The following is a 17,620-nucleotide window of genomic DNA, read 5'->3' as shown; positions in this document are numbered from 1 at the left end:
AACATATAGGTTTGATGATAGCATGTGCATTTTTATTAATAATATGGGATTACAACAACAATAATTTATCAATAGAGTTTGTTTAGATTTGTTTGATTTTGAGGTGAGAGATCTAAATTACCTGTAGGAGATTTAAGTACGTCTACTCTACTGGCTGTTTCAAGGCACATCTCACCTCCTGCTATTTATGGTGAACACAGGACACCTTTCTTCCTATATTAAATTAAACTGTTGCTTTTGGTCCTTTTCTGGGAACTGCTTGTCCTTTTAATGTTTACTCTCCTTCTCTCAAACATGTAGGGGATTGTAACATATTTCTTACGCAAAAAACCCTGAAGTCCCCTAATCTTTTCTTAGAGTACAAGTTCCCCTATTTAAAAAGTTATCTTCCTACCGTTTCCCTCTCTGCTGTCTCCATGCTGCTGTCTGGGCTCCCTCTGCCATCATTTCTCAAGGTATGCTCAACTGGCATTTCTCAAGCATGGTTTGTCCCATCCTAAGATGGACATGTAACATAACGTGAGATGAACCTTGCCCAAGGTCTTCTGACAGCTCAGTTATGCATTATCAATAGTCAGAGGAATGTCCTGCTGTGAATTTTTAAGGAAAAAGCTGTCCTTTATTTCAGCCTTTCTAGGGCTTGTTCAGTTGGATGGATAGTTTATTCAGGGGGCGTATACTCCATCTACTTTTCACCAACCATTTGTGCTACTGAAAGCCCTGAAAAATTGCTGTTAGCTTTAAAATCAGGAGACACTTCAACATGAAAAGGGTGGGGGTGGGCTACCTGACTGCAAGGGAGTTCAGAATATTCACTAGAACTCAGGCTGCTCTTGTGCCAGCTGTTGCTTTTCCTCACCGGCTTTAGTGCTTTTGACAGCCTAAACTATTCATTTTTTAAAGATTTTTTTTTTTAGTAGTGTTTGATTCTAATTTTAAGGTGGAGCAAAAAATACCAGCATTCAGGCAATATGTAATGACTGATTAATGCTACACAGGTGGTATGTGATCCAGAGAGAGTCAAACTATGACCTAGGCTCCTGTCACAGTGCAGTCTGGCTTTGTTATCTCAAACCCTTCAGTTTTTGATTAGCTTTAATTAGTATTAGCCTCTTGGGATGTATTTGCAATACCTTGATCTTTAAGGCCATACTGTTTAATATATAAAGTTACTGAGTTAAACCGGAAGAAGAAAGCAAGAAGAGACAAGCAAAGCTCCAGATGCAAAGACTCTCTAAGATTTATTTTTTGCTGGAGACAGGCTCATGTTCCTTTCCTCATTCTGAAAACAAATTAAAAAAAAAAAGGTTTTTTTATCTTGCTTTCGGACAAGAAATGAAAAATCAGCTGCCTGAGTCCAGTTGCTGATGTGGCCAGGAAAAACCTCAAGGGCAGAAATAATGGATAGGAATGTGTATAAAATAAATGATCCTGCCTTTATTTCCTGGTCTGGTGTAGGGGTTAGATAGATCTTGTGTTGGAGTATTGCTGTACATGCAGAGATGAGTGTGCCCACATTTGTGTCCAGGAAGCCTTGAATAAAATACCCAGGCCCTTTGTGTTTCCATCTTTGAGAGGTGAAGCTCATAGTGTTTCAGAAATTAGCTTACAAGTGTCTGCATTTGTTTTTCTTTTTTTAATTAGAACAAACAGCTTCACAACATGGACAATAGGCTTGGACCTATCTTTTTCATTTAGCATCAAAAATGTTTAATATCATTCTAGGAAGGAATCAACTGGGAAATGCTGCAAATCTAAATGGAAATGAGATTTTTGCTTTAGACTGACACTGACATTATACCTACTCGTTCAAGTGAATCCCCACGGAGGGGTTCTTTGCAGCTTGCTCATGAAGGTTTGTTGCTATCAATGGTGAAGGCAAATTTATCAGCTGTATTGGCTTTTCCCCATTGTTTGATAAGAAATCAACCTTTGTTTCTGAAAATATTAAAAAAACCCTGTAAAGTCTCAGTAGTATCTACCTTTTAGTCAATAGCGTCTTATTTCTGAGATTCACAGATACCGTTCTCAGAAAGCTCCTGAACCACCATTTGAACAAACACAAGAACTTCCTGCACACCATTTATTAATTAAAGGCATCCGTTTGCTAGCAGGCCTGTTAAAGGGAGATAAATTCATGCACCTTGTTATTGAAGTACTACTTCATCGTCTTCAAAATGACAACATGTGGTACCAGCTTCAACGCAATTTAGTACTGAAAGTAATCACAGTCTTACAAGCTTCTCAAAAAATGTACAGGTTGTTTTTCCATAAATTTCATGCACAGAAAGGATCAGCTGAAACACACGTGCTGTGAAGACTTGCAGAGCTTCAGATTGCTCTGTAGGCAGCTCAGGAATTCTCCAGAGGTTATTTTTTTTTCCTTTTCTTTAATGAAAACAGACATGGCAGTTATTTTCCTGAGCGTTATTCAGAAGAGTAAGACATTAGCTAATGTAGGAAAGGTGGGTGAAGTCCAGCTCGGTTAGAGCTGTGGTGGCTCCTCTGTGTTCTTTACATATTTATTGATCAAATAAAGTTCTAAAAATGCATCGCAAGCATTTCTGCCTATGCTGTGTCTAATTAATCTACATTTCTAGAATCTTCTGTCCCAGAGAGACAGATCCTATTGATTTTGCTCCATGAAGAGAGAATAAGGCTTTGAATAGGAAGTAGTTAATTATTGTGTTATGTTTACAGCGGCTGTTTGGGTTGGTTTTTGTCTGTTTGCCCTGCTGTATTTTTCCAGAGTAAGTTTTAGATAAAGAATGCTATCGTTTTGCAAGCAAAACAACTTTACCTGTTGTACTTCTTTGCTGTGCATTGTGTCGGCTCGTAGCTGCTGAGTTTGCATGTAGTGTTTGTTCGTGTGAGTGTTCTGCTGCTGTAAAACTGTCAAGAGGAGAAAATGCGGTGGCAATAAACTGGAAATGTATTTCATGTTCTCACCTTTGCCCCAGCACATCTACACTGGAATATTGTGTGGGGTTTAACGGCTAATGGCTGAAATCAGAAAATTTGATTGTGAAGGTCTCTTCCTACTATAGAGATAAAATGGGAAACTTTCACTTGCCTATCACTGATGAATCCATCTAATTTTGTTCAGTTCCTTAATTTTCCTGGATATAAGGACTGCAGCTGAGTATCATGTATCTTATTTCAAGAAAAGAAATGGTCTGACTGGTTCTGTGTTATGGGAGCATATTGATGAAAGGACTTTACTTCAGTTTCATTGCAAAAAGCTGAGAATATTACTTGTTTCAAGAAAACCGCAGTAATGAAACCCTTGTGTCCACAGGCAAGCAGCTCCTTGTACAGCTGCAGACCCCCTCGCCGTCACGAGTGGTTTTCATTTACAGCCACAGCTGTGACCCTACATTCAGGGATTTGATGCTGAGCTGTGCCCCAAGAAGATGCTGTTGACCTGCCGGCGTGTCCTGAGCTGCTCATTGCTCTGATATGGAAATGCGAGGATTCTATTCCTCAGTATTTTTTAATGGCAAATAATAAAGTGAGAGGAAACACCCAAAAGTATCTAATTGAACGGGGTGGATGACATCAGGAGTTATTTCCTCCCCACAAGCATGCTTTTCCTTGTGAAAACGGCAATACGCTTATTAATATTTTAGAATCCAGTGGTACTAAGCAGAGAAAGTGCAAGAAATGACCCTACTAGGCTCTAATGCCCTTTTAACCCGCTCTTTCAAAGTTTATTGGCCCGAATTGGATTTTTGTTGTGCTTACAGTACTTATAAATTGTATCCAATCCACAGCTTTGCACAGTCCGTTATTTGCTGAACAGATACGGACTGGTCAGAGGCCGCCCTGGCAGCTAGTGCCGCGCGGCACAAGCGACACCGGGAGGCAAACATCTCCGTGTCTGTCAGCTGGAACACAGTTCCGATTGTGCCCAGCAGGTCCTTCTGTTAATTAGGTCTGTCAATTAAAGTGGTGGTGTGCCTAAAGTGAAAACCAAAACAAACGTGACTTTTAGGCAGCCAACTGACGTCTCCACTGCGATGCAAAAACAATGTCAATATTTTTTTCAATATTTTAAATTTATTTTTATAGAAAAATTTTCATCAAAATTTTAATCCAAGGGAAAACTTTCTAGTTTTTATTCTTTCTGTGGTTCATACCTTTTCACCTAAAAAGAAGAGGGAAAGCTATGAGAGAAATTGCCTGTTCGAGAGAAAAATTATATACTTTAATTTTTCATAAAAAGCACAAGTTTTTCATCATTCTTGTGGGCAGATAATAACAGCTTGCAACCGGAACTCAAAGAAATGGGCAGCAGACATAAATTTTTAAACTTTTAATCTAGTAGCTCAATTTTTTTTTTACTGTTTCTGATTGGCAACACCATATTTGTGTTGAGAATACTCACTCTCTTCTTAGACTTTTAATGTTACAATATATGCAGCAATTCTTTTACCAAATTTTAAAGAAATTGCCGAAGATGGTTGATTGTGATGTTTTTTTGAAGGAGAAGGGGAAAGGTCAGGGAGGCAGCATGAGGTATCTGTAGCTTGTAATAACTTGTTTCTTGCAATCCTCCTGAATGTCCGTTATGATACATGAAGAGGGGAAACTGTGTTGGAGACAGCTTTCACACAAGTTCACATTTATATAACTGAATTTAAAAATAATGTATCAAATCTTTCACATCCAGATATCTTTCTAAGAACATGGTGTTTTCCTGCTTTCTCATGGTCTAGTCCTCAAAGCATTCTGTTCTGAGCCTGCTTGGGTTTTGTGTTTCTTACAAGCTTCAAAAACAAAATTAAAAAAATCAAATATAGCAACAGAAATAACCAGTTTTTAGATGGTTGATCCTTGCTACAGTCACATTTTTAAGATGTTACTGAAGCAGCAACCTGTAGTTGCAGTATGAACTGATCTTAATGAAGAGGAAACGATGTTCTCCACTTTCAAAGTGGCATTCAAAGTATGAAAGCCTTAGAGATCTTTTGGGACACTCAGAAATCATCAGTTTAAAATACTGAATCTCATTTATTCACACATAGCTGGGAAAATATTCTCCTGAGTCTGTATCTGCTGTTACTACAACAAAATTGATAATCAAAGATAGGAAATAACCTTTTTTTTTTTTTTTAAAGGAAATTACTGAGTGCTGAACCCAATTTGTATCTCTACATGTTGTGGGTAAATGTTTAAGAAAATGCTGTCTATATTTACATTGGATCTATAGGATATTCATGAAAAACATTTTTGTCAGACCCTGAAAGTGAAAATTATTGTACCATGTGATTATTCCTTTAAAATGGTGATAATTCCAAAATGTGGATGTGTGACATGAGATGAGGAATTAGTATTTCAGGTAATTCGCTGTCAATGGTACTCATAACTGATGGTCTGCAATATAAAATAGCTTAGAGTACTGATTTAACTAGCTCCTGGATTGTTCTATTTCTGTACAAAGGCACCCACTAGATAATTTTTCTGGATATGACTTTTGGAGATTTTTGGTGGCTCATGCTTAGAAGCATCTTTTTCTGCAGCTGGACTAAAAGACAAAATAAATTCAGTAGTATTGTGAGACAGGACCTTCAGAATTCCTTAGAAAAAAGCTGAACAAACCTTAATTTTCTCAGTCAAATGAAATCTGAAACCAAGCTAGATCACATCTGAAACTCTGATGAGTTCAGGCAACTTTTGCCATAAATCGTATATGGAGTATTGTATTTTATGCCTGCAGACTTTCTGCCTGATAGCTGGGGCAGAAATACAGATATAAAATACTTTCAGAAATTGTAGTTCTGTAGTAGTCCTGAATACTGATAAGTTGAAGTAGTCATGACTGTTGACCACTTAAAATTTGTTTGTTTAAGCAAAAGTGAAGATCACTAGGTCTCTGATCTTGTCTCTCTCTCTTCCCTTCCCTGTTTGGCACCAGACCTTTATAAAGTTTAGTATTGACTGAGAGAATATTATATTCGTGAAGTTGAATGGACATAGTTACATTCTGGAGCTCAGGTGTTGTGAATGCCATATTTAAAACCAGCTCAGAAAGAAACTGAACAAATTGGTGGAAGGTGAATAATTTGGCAGCTGTTAAACTTGATGGGGTTTAATATAGCCTGTAGCTCATGAGATAGCCATTCTTCTGAAGCCAAGAAGATATATTCAGGGGCAATAGCATCCATACGTGTCTAGTTTCTTTTATTCCTCCTTAATCATCTGTTGTTGGCTAGTGTCATAGATTTTCGGGACCTAAGGCTAAGCCAATGAGGATCTACTGCCCACCTATAGCTATTCCTGACCATATATGCCTCAGGGGAAACTAAGTCAAACAGCACTGAACAAAGATCCAAAACTGTCTGGGAGAGCAAGATGTTTGTTGGGCTCCAGAATGTCTATTTATCTCTATCAATTTTGACAGTAAGTACTGAATTATTGTACCAATACAAATACATTTTCCTTTAAACAATGAGAAGATGAGAAGGAGCTAATAATGGGAGTAACAATTTTCTTCCTGACATTCTTTAAGAAAAAATCTTTGCTAAACTGTTTGGCCCATTCAGTGTTTTCTCTCCTGTTTGGCGGGTGCAGGCAACTCCCATGGTCACTAGTTTCATGTAGCTTGGCATCAGATGGCTGGGGTAACTTAATTTCAATTTACATTATGATGCTTTCTTTTGGACTTGCATCTAACATTTGTTTCAGTGTTCATGCTAATATCCATTTTGGTATTACACTCTGAGGACAGTGATTTGCAATTGATGTTACAGCTGTAGTCACCCGAGCTAGGAATTGGAAAGCTGATTTGCAACCGGGCAACTGCTAGTTATGCTGAAAGACTGCAGGGATGTGAAAACATTCAAAGTTGCTGTTCCATTCAGGTGCATTTTTCAGAGGTCCTGTTCACTGAAGTATCAGTTCTAAAATCTAATAGGTTAAAAGAAACATGTGCCTGAATCAGCACAGCTTTCCTGCTTTCACTGCTAGCATTACTACTGAAGTGAGCAGAGAGCAAGGTTTGGGCTACAAAGTGCCACCAAGCTGGCAGCACAGAGATAAAGACTCCCTATGGCATTTCCATTTGTGGTAGGATTTTCTGGCACCGGTTTTTCTGATGGCTGATCCCTGTTTCCCCACCACTTGCTGTCCTTTCAGGAAATGGAGCTACTGTCACATTCTTGTACTTCTTCCTCATGTGTTGAAAAGTCTAAAGAAATAAATGTCTGGGTAGAACTCATAGTGCTGTTCCAGGGGACCTTCTGGGGGAGAGCAGTTCTTGCAGGTTTTGAAGAACAGGTAAATGCTAATATTGGAATTTGGAGGGTTATTGGGATCTAAGAAGGCACTCACTGAAATGTTTGGGGAAGCCCATACCTCGATAGTTTCACTTAATATATATTTTTTTTTTTTAAGAAAAAGAACAGTCTGTCTCCTGTGCAGCTGATCCATATCAACTTGCTTCTAAGAAAAAAAAGAAAAAAAGATTTATAGTAATTTATTTCTAATTCCTTTACTCAGTACCCAAGTGCTTTTTTGTGTGTGGGGTTGGATTTTTTGTTTTTAAGGTTATCTACTGCATCTATATTACCATCTTTTAGGCAATACAGTTATCTATCCAATGTCTTTAAATATTACAAAGTAGCTGGAAATAAAATGAAATGTGAAAGGAGCTATATCCCATCTAACCCGTCGTCTTCTGCGAAGAAGTTTTAGTATTCATTTGATTTGGGGATGAGATCAGGTGCTTGGTGAGATGTGCTGGATTTATCCTTCATTATGCTATTGTATCTGGGACAAAACCTTTAATCTAAAAATACATTTCCCCTCTCGGCTTTTCAAATTTTGTTTTGATAAACTGATGCTTTGAAAGTACTTCATTGCTTGGCTTCTGAGACTTGAAGTGGGACACTATTCCATTGCATAAATTAATCATAAAGGCACACTAAATTTTCCATTATTTTGTTGCTAAGGGGAATGTTGCAGGGACTGGGGAGGTGGGTGGACAGAGAGGTGGTGAATGGGAGCTCCAGTGCATGAAGGGGGCGAATGTGCCCATTCAGGTAACCACAGGCAAGTGAGGCAGGAGCTTTTCTGGCAGCCTGAGATTGCCCTGACAGATGAGGTGAAGCCTCCACAACCTCTCACGATGGTGTTAATGCCTGTCAGAGCTTGCTCTGTTGTATTTTGGGTCTACACTTTCTGTGTGAAGATTGAAGTGAGGACAGTTTGAGCTGGGAGAAAAGCTGAAGGCTCATTCCCTGCTAATGAGTTCATCACTTAACTGGGTTAAACTTTGCTAACCTGCGTTGTTGCAGGGGGCTGGTTGTTAAATTTTCCCCTAATGAATTGGCAGTGTCAAGATGTCAAGAAATCCATCCACTGTATATGAACTTAAGATCTGCGTGGAGCTATTTGAATATGTGCTGTAAGGTAAAGTCACTGCTGGTGATGAAGTGCCATCAGAGAACCTGAAACACATTTTAGTCAAAACTTTGTAAAAGAAATCATCAGTCCTTCATGCTAAAGGTTAAATATCTGCTTCTCTTGCTCCAGCAATATCAAAGTGTCACTTTAGAGCCCTTTCATTGAAGCCTCGTCTTCAGAGCAGCCTTCTTTCCCTTTGATTGCTGTGTCATTCTGTAGTGACCTTTTGGCATTAGTTCCCCTGATCATAGTTTGAGAGATGCACAAATGATGGTTGTCTCTCCCATTGTGCACTCTTGACATCCTTTCTTTTATCCCTTCTATGGGTAAAAGGAGGGGTAAAATGTGAATTATTAAATCCGTAACATCTGTAAATCTGTAATGTAAATCCATCATGTTTTAAAGCCAGTGTTTTTGCACTTGCTGCCTTCCCAAAAATAGTATTGATGATCTCTAAAATGTATGCTTATGTTGAATCTAGCCTGGAGTGGATACCAAGTTTATGCCTAATATCAAATTATAAATGCTACTTTAAGGGTCATGTACGACATCTGTTTTGCAGACTATGCAATTTTTTTTTAAGAGCAAAAAAAGATGAAAAGTAGTGGGTTTTGCAGAATGCTTTGAAAATGAGCTGTTTCTCCTCAGAAATTGTGTTTAGGAGACAAAACTTTAATAGGTAAAAGTGTTGTCGATTGGGGGGGTGCGGGGGTGAAGGGCAGGGAAGGTACAGATGGTGTTAAAAATGTTTGAGGATCAGACTTGCAGTCTGATATTTGTAATAAGACAGTGATTTCAAATACTGTGCTTTCAAAAGCCATGACTGGAGCCTTATAAAGAGGTAAGACACTCACTTTGTAATAATCCTCATAGTCTCTTTTGAGTTTCTTTACAACAAAATTTGAGGAATAACATCTCTTACTTTTTTAAGTGACCTAGGCATATTTAAAAAATAAATCTTATTTCATTAACTATCTTTCCTCAGAATACAATTTATATAAGTGATAAAGAATAATTATTCTTAAATATGTAATTGACCTTTAATTTTTCAATACAACCCCAGAGTGTGAATATTTGAGTTAAAAGGTACTCTTCATCAAAAAAGAATGTAGAAAAGTCACCGCAATACAGCTCGGTACAGCAAAAGGCGGTGCAAGTGGATTGCTGTGATGGGGGACTTCATATATTACATGCATTCTGGTTTTGTGTAAGTCAAATCTGTTAGTAATAATACACAGCTTTGGTGTGGCTGTGAAAAGAACATATTTGGGGTGTTAGAAATGAGAAAAATTGAATCTGAAGTTAATGTTCTAGATCTGACAGATGTACACTGCACCGAATGGTACCCACTTCAGCAAGAAATTAATTCTTCTGTAGATATTGTGTGTTTGGATTTACTGCTGTAGCTGAAAACTGGAAAGTGACTTCAGTCATGCTTCAGTTTCTCTGATCCTCGATGGAAACACAATATTATACATTCTGTAGAGTCCAGTGCTTGACAGTAAAATAGAAGAATGTGGGTAAACAGGACTGCATTAAAGCCTCCCTCTCGTTTGCTGAATAGTGGGACACAGGTCAGAGCAGGACATGAAGTAATTGAAAGACATTGATTTCTACTGTCCTGCTTTGTGTCTCCAGAACCACTGAGCAGATCGCCATTTTAGATTTTTCACTCTTCTTTCCATCAAGAAAACAAAATTGCCGAAGAGTCATGTAGTCGGTTAAGGAAACAAAGAACCATTTTCCAAGAGAGCTATACCTCTGTTGTTGGGGAAGAAGCTATGTCTAATAAAGGGACATTTTCCTAATCCTGCTTTTCAATTTTCATCATAAGAATTTGGGGAAAAGTATGTGCCAGTAATAAAGATGGGGAAAATTACAGCGAAGTGTTTTCTGCTTGGGGCAATTACTGTCCTGTACCTTTTCCTCTAACTTAGATTTTCTTTACACAGGCATTTTTGATAGTGTACAGCAACATTTTGGGGTTTTTGCAATAGCTATTCTGATTTTTCAAATCTTGTACTTCTTGGTGACTCATAAATGTTTAGGTAGAAGACTGTCCACTTTGTTATTCACTGATCTCCCACTTCAGATTATTACATTCAGTAATGCTATTTTTTTTTTTTAGAACTATTCCAATTCATAATTTTATAACACCTGAAGTTTTCCATGCTGTGTGAGCTAAAATTCTCCCCACCCCCTTTCCTCTTTGTGCTCCCTGGGTAATGAAGGACATTTGCCTTTGTAGTCTCCCTTAGGTAAATATTGCAAAATGTTTATTTTCTCTCCTACCCAGGATTATTGCAGTAGTTCAGAGGAAGTTTACAAACCTGCCAGTTGCTCAGATGAGTCATAACGCTGTAGTCCTGTTCCTCTGCATTCATTGAAGATGCCTGGCGCGTTTGGCTAGTTCATGGCAGTTATAAATCTTGTTTCTTGCTGCATTCCAGCTTCTATAGTTCTCTTTCATCGTTCTAATAATTCTTAGCAGTTTATTTAAACCTACACAATGTGACAAAGCTTTTTGCCCCCTGAAGTGGCTGCACTGAAATGACAAGTTAATGGATTCGATTTTACGTGACTAAGGTTTGCAAGAGGCTTTGAGCCTTGCTTGATGTGAGGTGCTGTACTTGGTGCATGTAAAGCTGTTTTATAGTGACCATGGAACTCGGACAGCAGAGTGGTCAGCACTCAGACATACACAAAGCTTCTCAGCTGTGTAGCACAGTTGAATTTTGCTGCTGTGAGAACAAAGGTCCTGGGGCTGGCCAGTCTGCCTGTAGAAAAATAAAGAAGAAAAGGGTGAGTTGGAGCACAGATCCAGGCTGGCCAGTCCCGCCTTGAGGATGACAAGGCAAGCAGTCCCTGCCGTGCGCACAGCCTGGCTCTTCCAGCAGTGCCAAGCAAAACAGCAGATGTGGCTTTCCTCAAGTAGGCAGAGCAGGAAGCAAAGTCCTCCGCGGCCCCAGCAGCCTGCTGCCCCGTGCAAACGCCTGCCTTGTCTTCTGCCAGAGCTTATGTTGGCTGCCCTGTTGGCAAACAGCTGGGGAAGGGTCAAATACTTTGACTTGCCCAGATTTTGCTGTCTCAGTTTTGGAAATCCTTACTAGGGAACTTTTACAGTTGTCTGAAAATACTTAAAAAGTCAGCGTGTCAGGAAATGAATCTCCTAGTGATGGATGAGTTGGTTGCCCTGACATCTGAGAGCTTCATTCGTGGCAGTTACTCCCTGCCCACGCTACAGGGGCACATCATGTTCTGAAGCTTTGCTTTGCAAGGAAGACTAGTTCTGTAATGAACACATGGTCAAGAGATAATTAAGCCTTGAGAAGCTCTAAGATTTGTGTTGGAAATGGAGAAAATGTAGTCTGAATACCAGCTTGTATTTGTAGACAACAAGACTTTTTTCAGGGCAATCAACTTTTTGATTTACGGTTCAGACATTGGGCAGCAACTGAGAGCAGAAACTTTCAGCACTCACATCTGTCAAGAAAGTACCTCATGTTTTTAAATGGATTTGCATGAGATTGTGACCTTTAGAAGTAGTATAGAGAAAACCCTCAGAAGTAAAGCCTTCTGCACCTTCAGTACCTGCTTTCCCTCTGTGTACCCACTGCAGCTGATGCCAGAGTCTCCTGGAAATGGAGTTCACAGCAGTGAGTGAAACTGTGATTGTGCCTTGTCTTTCTGTCCCGAGGTTTTACTACACTGCTCGATAACTAAGGAGGCAAGCTGCATGTGAAGGGCGGGATTTCTGAGGTAGCACAAAGATTTTGCCCTGGAGTCTTTATCAAAGATGTCTTTTTCCTCCGTATTTCTGACTGAGTCTGTTTTGACAGAAGAAGAGCTGACTCTCTATTTTCTCTGTTTGCCAGCTTTTTTTTTTATGTGCTTATATAGCAAAACTATAAATCCCAGAATAAACAGATGACAAAATCCAGAGCGTATTTTAACTTAGGCCTGATTGCTGCAGCAGTCAGTATCCACAGAGAGGAGCATTACTTTCCAACCCCTTGCCTGAGCCAAAGGCATCCACTGAGAAGGGAAGTATCCTTCCTTCCTCGCAGATAACTGCGAGATCTAAAAGCATGAGATTGGATTTCATTGATTATGGTAATTGTCTGCTGCAGATCAGAAATGTTACAAATATCTTGAGGTAGAGCAATCTGTTTTCTTTTTTTTTTTTCCTTGTGCACCTACCTATAAACTTTCCTTTTTGTTCTTTCCCTCTACACAAACCAAAGTGTCTCCTAAGTGCTGAATCAAAACACGTCATTTAGAAAACTGTCTGGCTGCGTGTTGAAGATTGCAAGCTTGGGAGTACACCTCCTCCCTAACAGCCTCTTGGCTATTTCGTTTGGTTACCCTTGGTGCTAGCTAGCCATCCATATCTTACTTCTGGATTGATTTTGTGACACATCACCTTCCAGATAGTTAGCAATTGTTTTCTCCATGTTAAATTACCCATTTAAAGGAAGGAGAAGGTCAGACTTTTAGCACTGATGGAGCTAAGATGACTTTTAAGCTGAGGATTGCACGGAGCTTTAGGGAAGAGTGGAAAACCAAAGAAAATGATGGCCCAGCTATTTCTTCTAATGGTTGCATGAGCCACCTGTACTTTCTCTAAATTAACTACTTAACTAAATTCCAATTTGATGACTTCAATGGTGACTGTTAGGGTAAGTATCCTTGAAGGAAAGCAATAAAGTCCAGACAGTACTGACAGGAACTTCACTCTTCACTTTTTTGTGAGAGCAGAAAAAACCCAACAACCTCACTCTCTTCTGGTATTTTTCTTGGTTTAATGTGAGATGGATAGGGGTATCTTTTAGTGCCACGTTTTTGCTGTTTGATCTAGACTTCTACAGAAGTTAAGGTTCTGTATGAATTTATTGATTGATTATTTAAGAACAAATACTGAATTATTTTGTGCAATAAGGGGTTGGGTTTTTTTGGTTTTGTTTTTGTTTTTTTTTTTTTCCTGTCAGTACCCAAAATCTGATATGCCTAGGTCTTGATCTGTTCTGTGGTTTTAAATGAAAAGCTTTAGCAACATAAGCTGATTTAAGCTAGTGGCAAGTGTGATTCTAACAGAATTCATAGTTGGTATGTACTGATATAACATAATTGAAACTGATGCTCTTTTACCTCTTTGTGCCACACTTAATTTGTTTTTATAGTTCCCTTTCCATGAAGATAGGTCCCAGCTGTTTATGAGCAGCATTTTTCCAGCCTCTGTCACTGGCATCCCATCAGGAAACTTTAGCTGTTCTCCACATTAATGGATGGCAGCCCTTCAGAGGCACAGCAGGCAGTGCCGCAGTGCCAAGGAAGGTGGCGGGGGAAGGTTCCTCCTACACCGGTCTGGGAAGCTGGTTGTGTAGCTGTCTTCCACATTCCTCTGACTCTTAGGGGATGGACAAATGTTGAACAGGCCAAATGGCCTCCTCCTCTTGTATAGGCACTTTTACTGACTTTGTGAAATATCCATGCACCTGACTTTTCTTACTTTAGATTTACAGTATGTCTTAAAAATGATTCCTGAAGCATGCTGTCTCTTTTCCTTTCCCTAATGATTTTGTTTTCCTCTATTTTGTTGTGTTCCCTTAGAGAATGGGATTATCCCGTTCTTATATTTTTAGGTAGATGAGCTGAAATGCTTTCCATCTGCTGTGTTCCAGGTACACAAACAGTATGTTTGGAACTGCAAATCATAAAGAAATATTTTCTATAATTTCCAAGCAGGATTTAGATGGCTATTTCAGCTATGCTCCAATACCTTCCTCTGTCTTAGCACGGACTTAACCTCCGCCTTCACTGTTTATTTTTGGAAAGAGACATAAAATAAGAGAGTGTGTGGAAAACTGGCAGTCATGTTTTCAGTATTATTCAGTATTTTAAAAAAGCTAATTGGTTATTGTTGTTTCAAGTCTAAATTCTCCATTATCATTTGTATTGGTTTTGGTGATAATTTTGCATCTTAAGATATTTTATTTTCCATTTTGAGAGCAAAGATGCAAAGATAACAGGGCAAGACATTTTGTAGCTCGGTTTCTCCTGCTCAGTATTTTTTAACAGCATCCCTTAAAATAGAAATGCAAAACTATGTGTCCTACTTTCCCCTCACTAAAATAGATGCCTTTTGTTAATTTTAGATACAGCAGAGCAGGGTATGTAATTAATGATATCAAAGAATCCATATGATATTCAACAGGGTCCTAACATCAAGGACAAAAGAAGTCTGGCAACAGCTGCCCCTAATGATTTGGTTTTTAAAATGTTTTCTTTTATTTCAGGAAGTTGGATGCTTTCATCTATGATGCAGCGGTGCTGAATTACAAGGCTGGAAGAGATGAAGGCTGCAAACTTGTCACAATAGGGAGTGGATACATCTTTGCCACTACGGGCTATGGAATAGCACTTCAGAAAGGATCACCTTGGAAGAGACAAATTGATCTAGCTCTCCTTCAGTTTGTTGGAGATGGTAGGGACCAATCGTTTTTCCTTTCTTTTATTTTAATATGTATGCACAGTTAATGCAGTTTTATTAGCTCTCAGCCTTTTACCACTGTTTTCTTGCAGTCTTTAACAAAACCAAAGAAATGCAAAACAAATTAATAGAACTATTTCTTGATGCTGAGACAGGAATTCTCTCCCACTCTGTTGTAACTCACCTCACTGCCAAGGACGTTTGCATCTATTTTCAGAAAGTGTTTTCATAAACATCACAAAGTATCGCTGTCCTCAATGCTGGAGAGCTTTTCTGAATTTATTTATTTTCGCCTTTGAGCAATTCATGAGGAGTTCTTACTTGGTAGACAAGTTATCTTTCAGCATGACTGTTTTGCTATTAAAAGTGTTTAGCTCAGTTCTGAACTGGTTGTGAGTGATCCCTAATCTGGGATGGATTTTTCAAAGTTGTGGTAAAGGAATGTTTATGGAATTCAAGTGGGGTGGCTGGTTTTATTGGATTCCAAACAGCTATTTTTCATTCTAACACAAAACCAGAACTATTGCAGGTCCTCTTGGCACTTCTGCCCTGCAGAAGAAGAAAGCTCACTGCACATCTTTCGTATATTTGTAGGCAGTAACAATAACTCATTCTCCACATAGGGTTTGAACTACATTTTATTTGTAGAAATGCTTTGGGGTTTTTTTTCCACAGTGAAACTTCAAGCCTTTCACGTGTGCATGCAAATAAAAAAATGGTGGTTAAAAGGATTTCAGTGTTATGACCAACTAAAATCCTCCATCGGATTAGAATGTGGTGTGTATTACATAATCAGGTTGATGGGGTTTTTCTTACATGGATAAGTGTGTTTGCATTTCTCTGTCAGTGAAAAAAGGGCTTTATTGAAAAATAAAGGTGCACTTAAATCACTAATAGCATGTCATTGAGACTAAGAATGGTAAAGTTCTGTATAATAGGACAGTTTAAATGGCAAAGTGCAGGACCTTAGAATACATAGTGGCCTCCTGTTCCATGAAAAACAATACACTAATTTTCATACTGGAGACAGTGTGTTAGTCTTCCAGCACTTGTATTTTATTCCTATTATAATTCTAAATGACTGAAAGAGATGTAATCATCATGACTGATGCATTCTGTCTGGTGTATGTGGAGAGATACTAGTATTATCAGTATTGATCTTTTGGATTTAGAGAGGCTTATGGAAGAAACATTGCTTATTTCTGCTAAGTAATGAATATATGGCCCAGAACAGAATCACAGAATGGTTTGGGTTGGAAGGGACCTTAAAGATCATCTAGTTCCAACCCCCCTGCCATGGGCAGGGACACCTTCCACTAGGTTTCAAGCAATTATCTCTTCTTGTTTCAAACAATTTCAATTATTTGGCTAAAATATTTCCTTTATTTTTTAATTTGTGAATATTTTGTAAATAGAATATTTTTCTATTTGCATAGTACTATTCTGAAGTGTTAGGTGCTGTAATTCTTGCACATTTTTAGTTGGGGAAGTTGATTCATGGAAGTCAAATTATTTGTCCCATACTAAAGAAAAGGCTCTGTAACCTGAAGGAGGATCTGAGATGTCTTTCTCAGTTGAGGGCTAACCCTGCTAGATGTTGTCAGAGCATAGCTGAGGTTTTAATTCTTTTCACCTTGCATTTTCTTCATGCTTACTCTTTCATAATTTTTGATACTTATACAACAAAAAGAAATTAATCACAGGGAAAGAAAATAAATTAAACAGAAGGGAAAGTATTTGGAGATATTCAAGAAAGAGCTCAGTGAAATATCAAAGATGCTGCATTTTTATGCATCAACTTGTCTCTGAATATTAGAGGAAAACCAAAATGGATGGGAGGGAAGAAGGGAAAATCTTGTCAAGCATTTACATTTTGACCTGTGGATTTACAGAGCATGTGAATGCTTATGTCTCTTACCCATTTTTAGTAACTGAAAGCAATGCAAATGAATTGTCTATAAAACTCAGTATTAAAACTTCCATATGAATTATTTATAGAATTGCAATAGATACAAATGGCACCCAGTTGAATGAAACCTTGTCATGAAATATCTGTTCCCACATTCATCTTGCTCAGATACAACTTCAGCAGATAAGAAAAGATTTTGAATGCAAAACCCATGGGGATTGTGAATATGTTTATGACATTTTTAAGTGTGGGTTTTTGGTTTTCCTTTTTTTTTTTCTTTTTTCTTTTTGCCAGTACCTTTAGAAGGTAGTCTGAACAACCCATGAATGCTAATGTGTTCATTTTCTCTTCTAAAGGATCCCTAAATCCCGAAAATATGTTCACTTTAGTCCCAAAAATGTCTCTACCTTGTCTCACGTCATTGTGTTACAAGTCTAAATGATGATTTTCATTAAAGCAAAGAAACAAACAGGAAAAAAAAAAGAAGAAAACAACAACAACTAAGCTCTAGGAATGATGTTGAGGCTGAAATTTCTTCTACTGATTTATGAAGTGCATTGCAGGTGAACTGGAGCAAAACATCAAGGAATTAAATGTAATGAGTGATTGCCTGGAACTGCATGACCTGATTTCGTAATCTATATCTAACTTCACTAGTTCAATGAGCAAACTTTTTGGCTATGAATGTACATAACTCTGAGTTGATGAATTAAAAGGCATGAACCCAAAATTCAGGCCAAAATCACTTTGCTGAATCACTAAAAATAAAATCTCTTTGAAGTTATCTAGACTAAAAGCAAATATAGTTGTGGAAG

The 17,620-nt window shown here is 38.3% G+C and overlaps 1 protein-coding gene across 1 annotated transcript in view; it reads left to right on the top strand.

Moving 5' to 3' along the window:
• Nucleotides 1-17,620, top strand: part of GRIN2A (glutamate receptor, ionotropic, N-methyl D-aspartate 2A) — a 51,163-nt gene that overhangs the window by 18,217 nt on the left and 15,326 nt on the right. The window contains exon 9 of the mRNA XM_010148156.1: nucleotides 14,703-14,890. Within this exon, the coding sequence (XP_010146458.1) occupies nucleotides 14,703-14,890 (188 nt within the window). The remainder of the gene's footprint in view (nucleotides 1-14,702; nucleotides 14,891-17,620) is intronic.

The sequence above is a fragment of the Eurypyga helias genome, unplaced genomic scaffold, assembly GCF_000690775.1.
Source record: "Eurypyga helias isolate BGI_N326 unplaced genomic scaffold, ASM69077v1 scaffold20133, whole genome shotgun sequence".
In the NCBI taxonomy this organism is placed as follows: Eukaryota; Metazoa; Chordata; class Aves; order Eurypygiformes; family Eurypygidae; genus Eurypyga; species Eurypyga helias.
The sequence above is the reverse complement of the archived record's forward strand: the minus strand, read 5'-3'. Positions and strand labels throughout refer to the sequence as shown.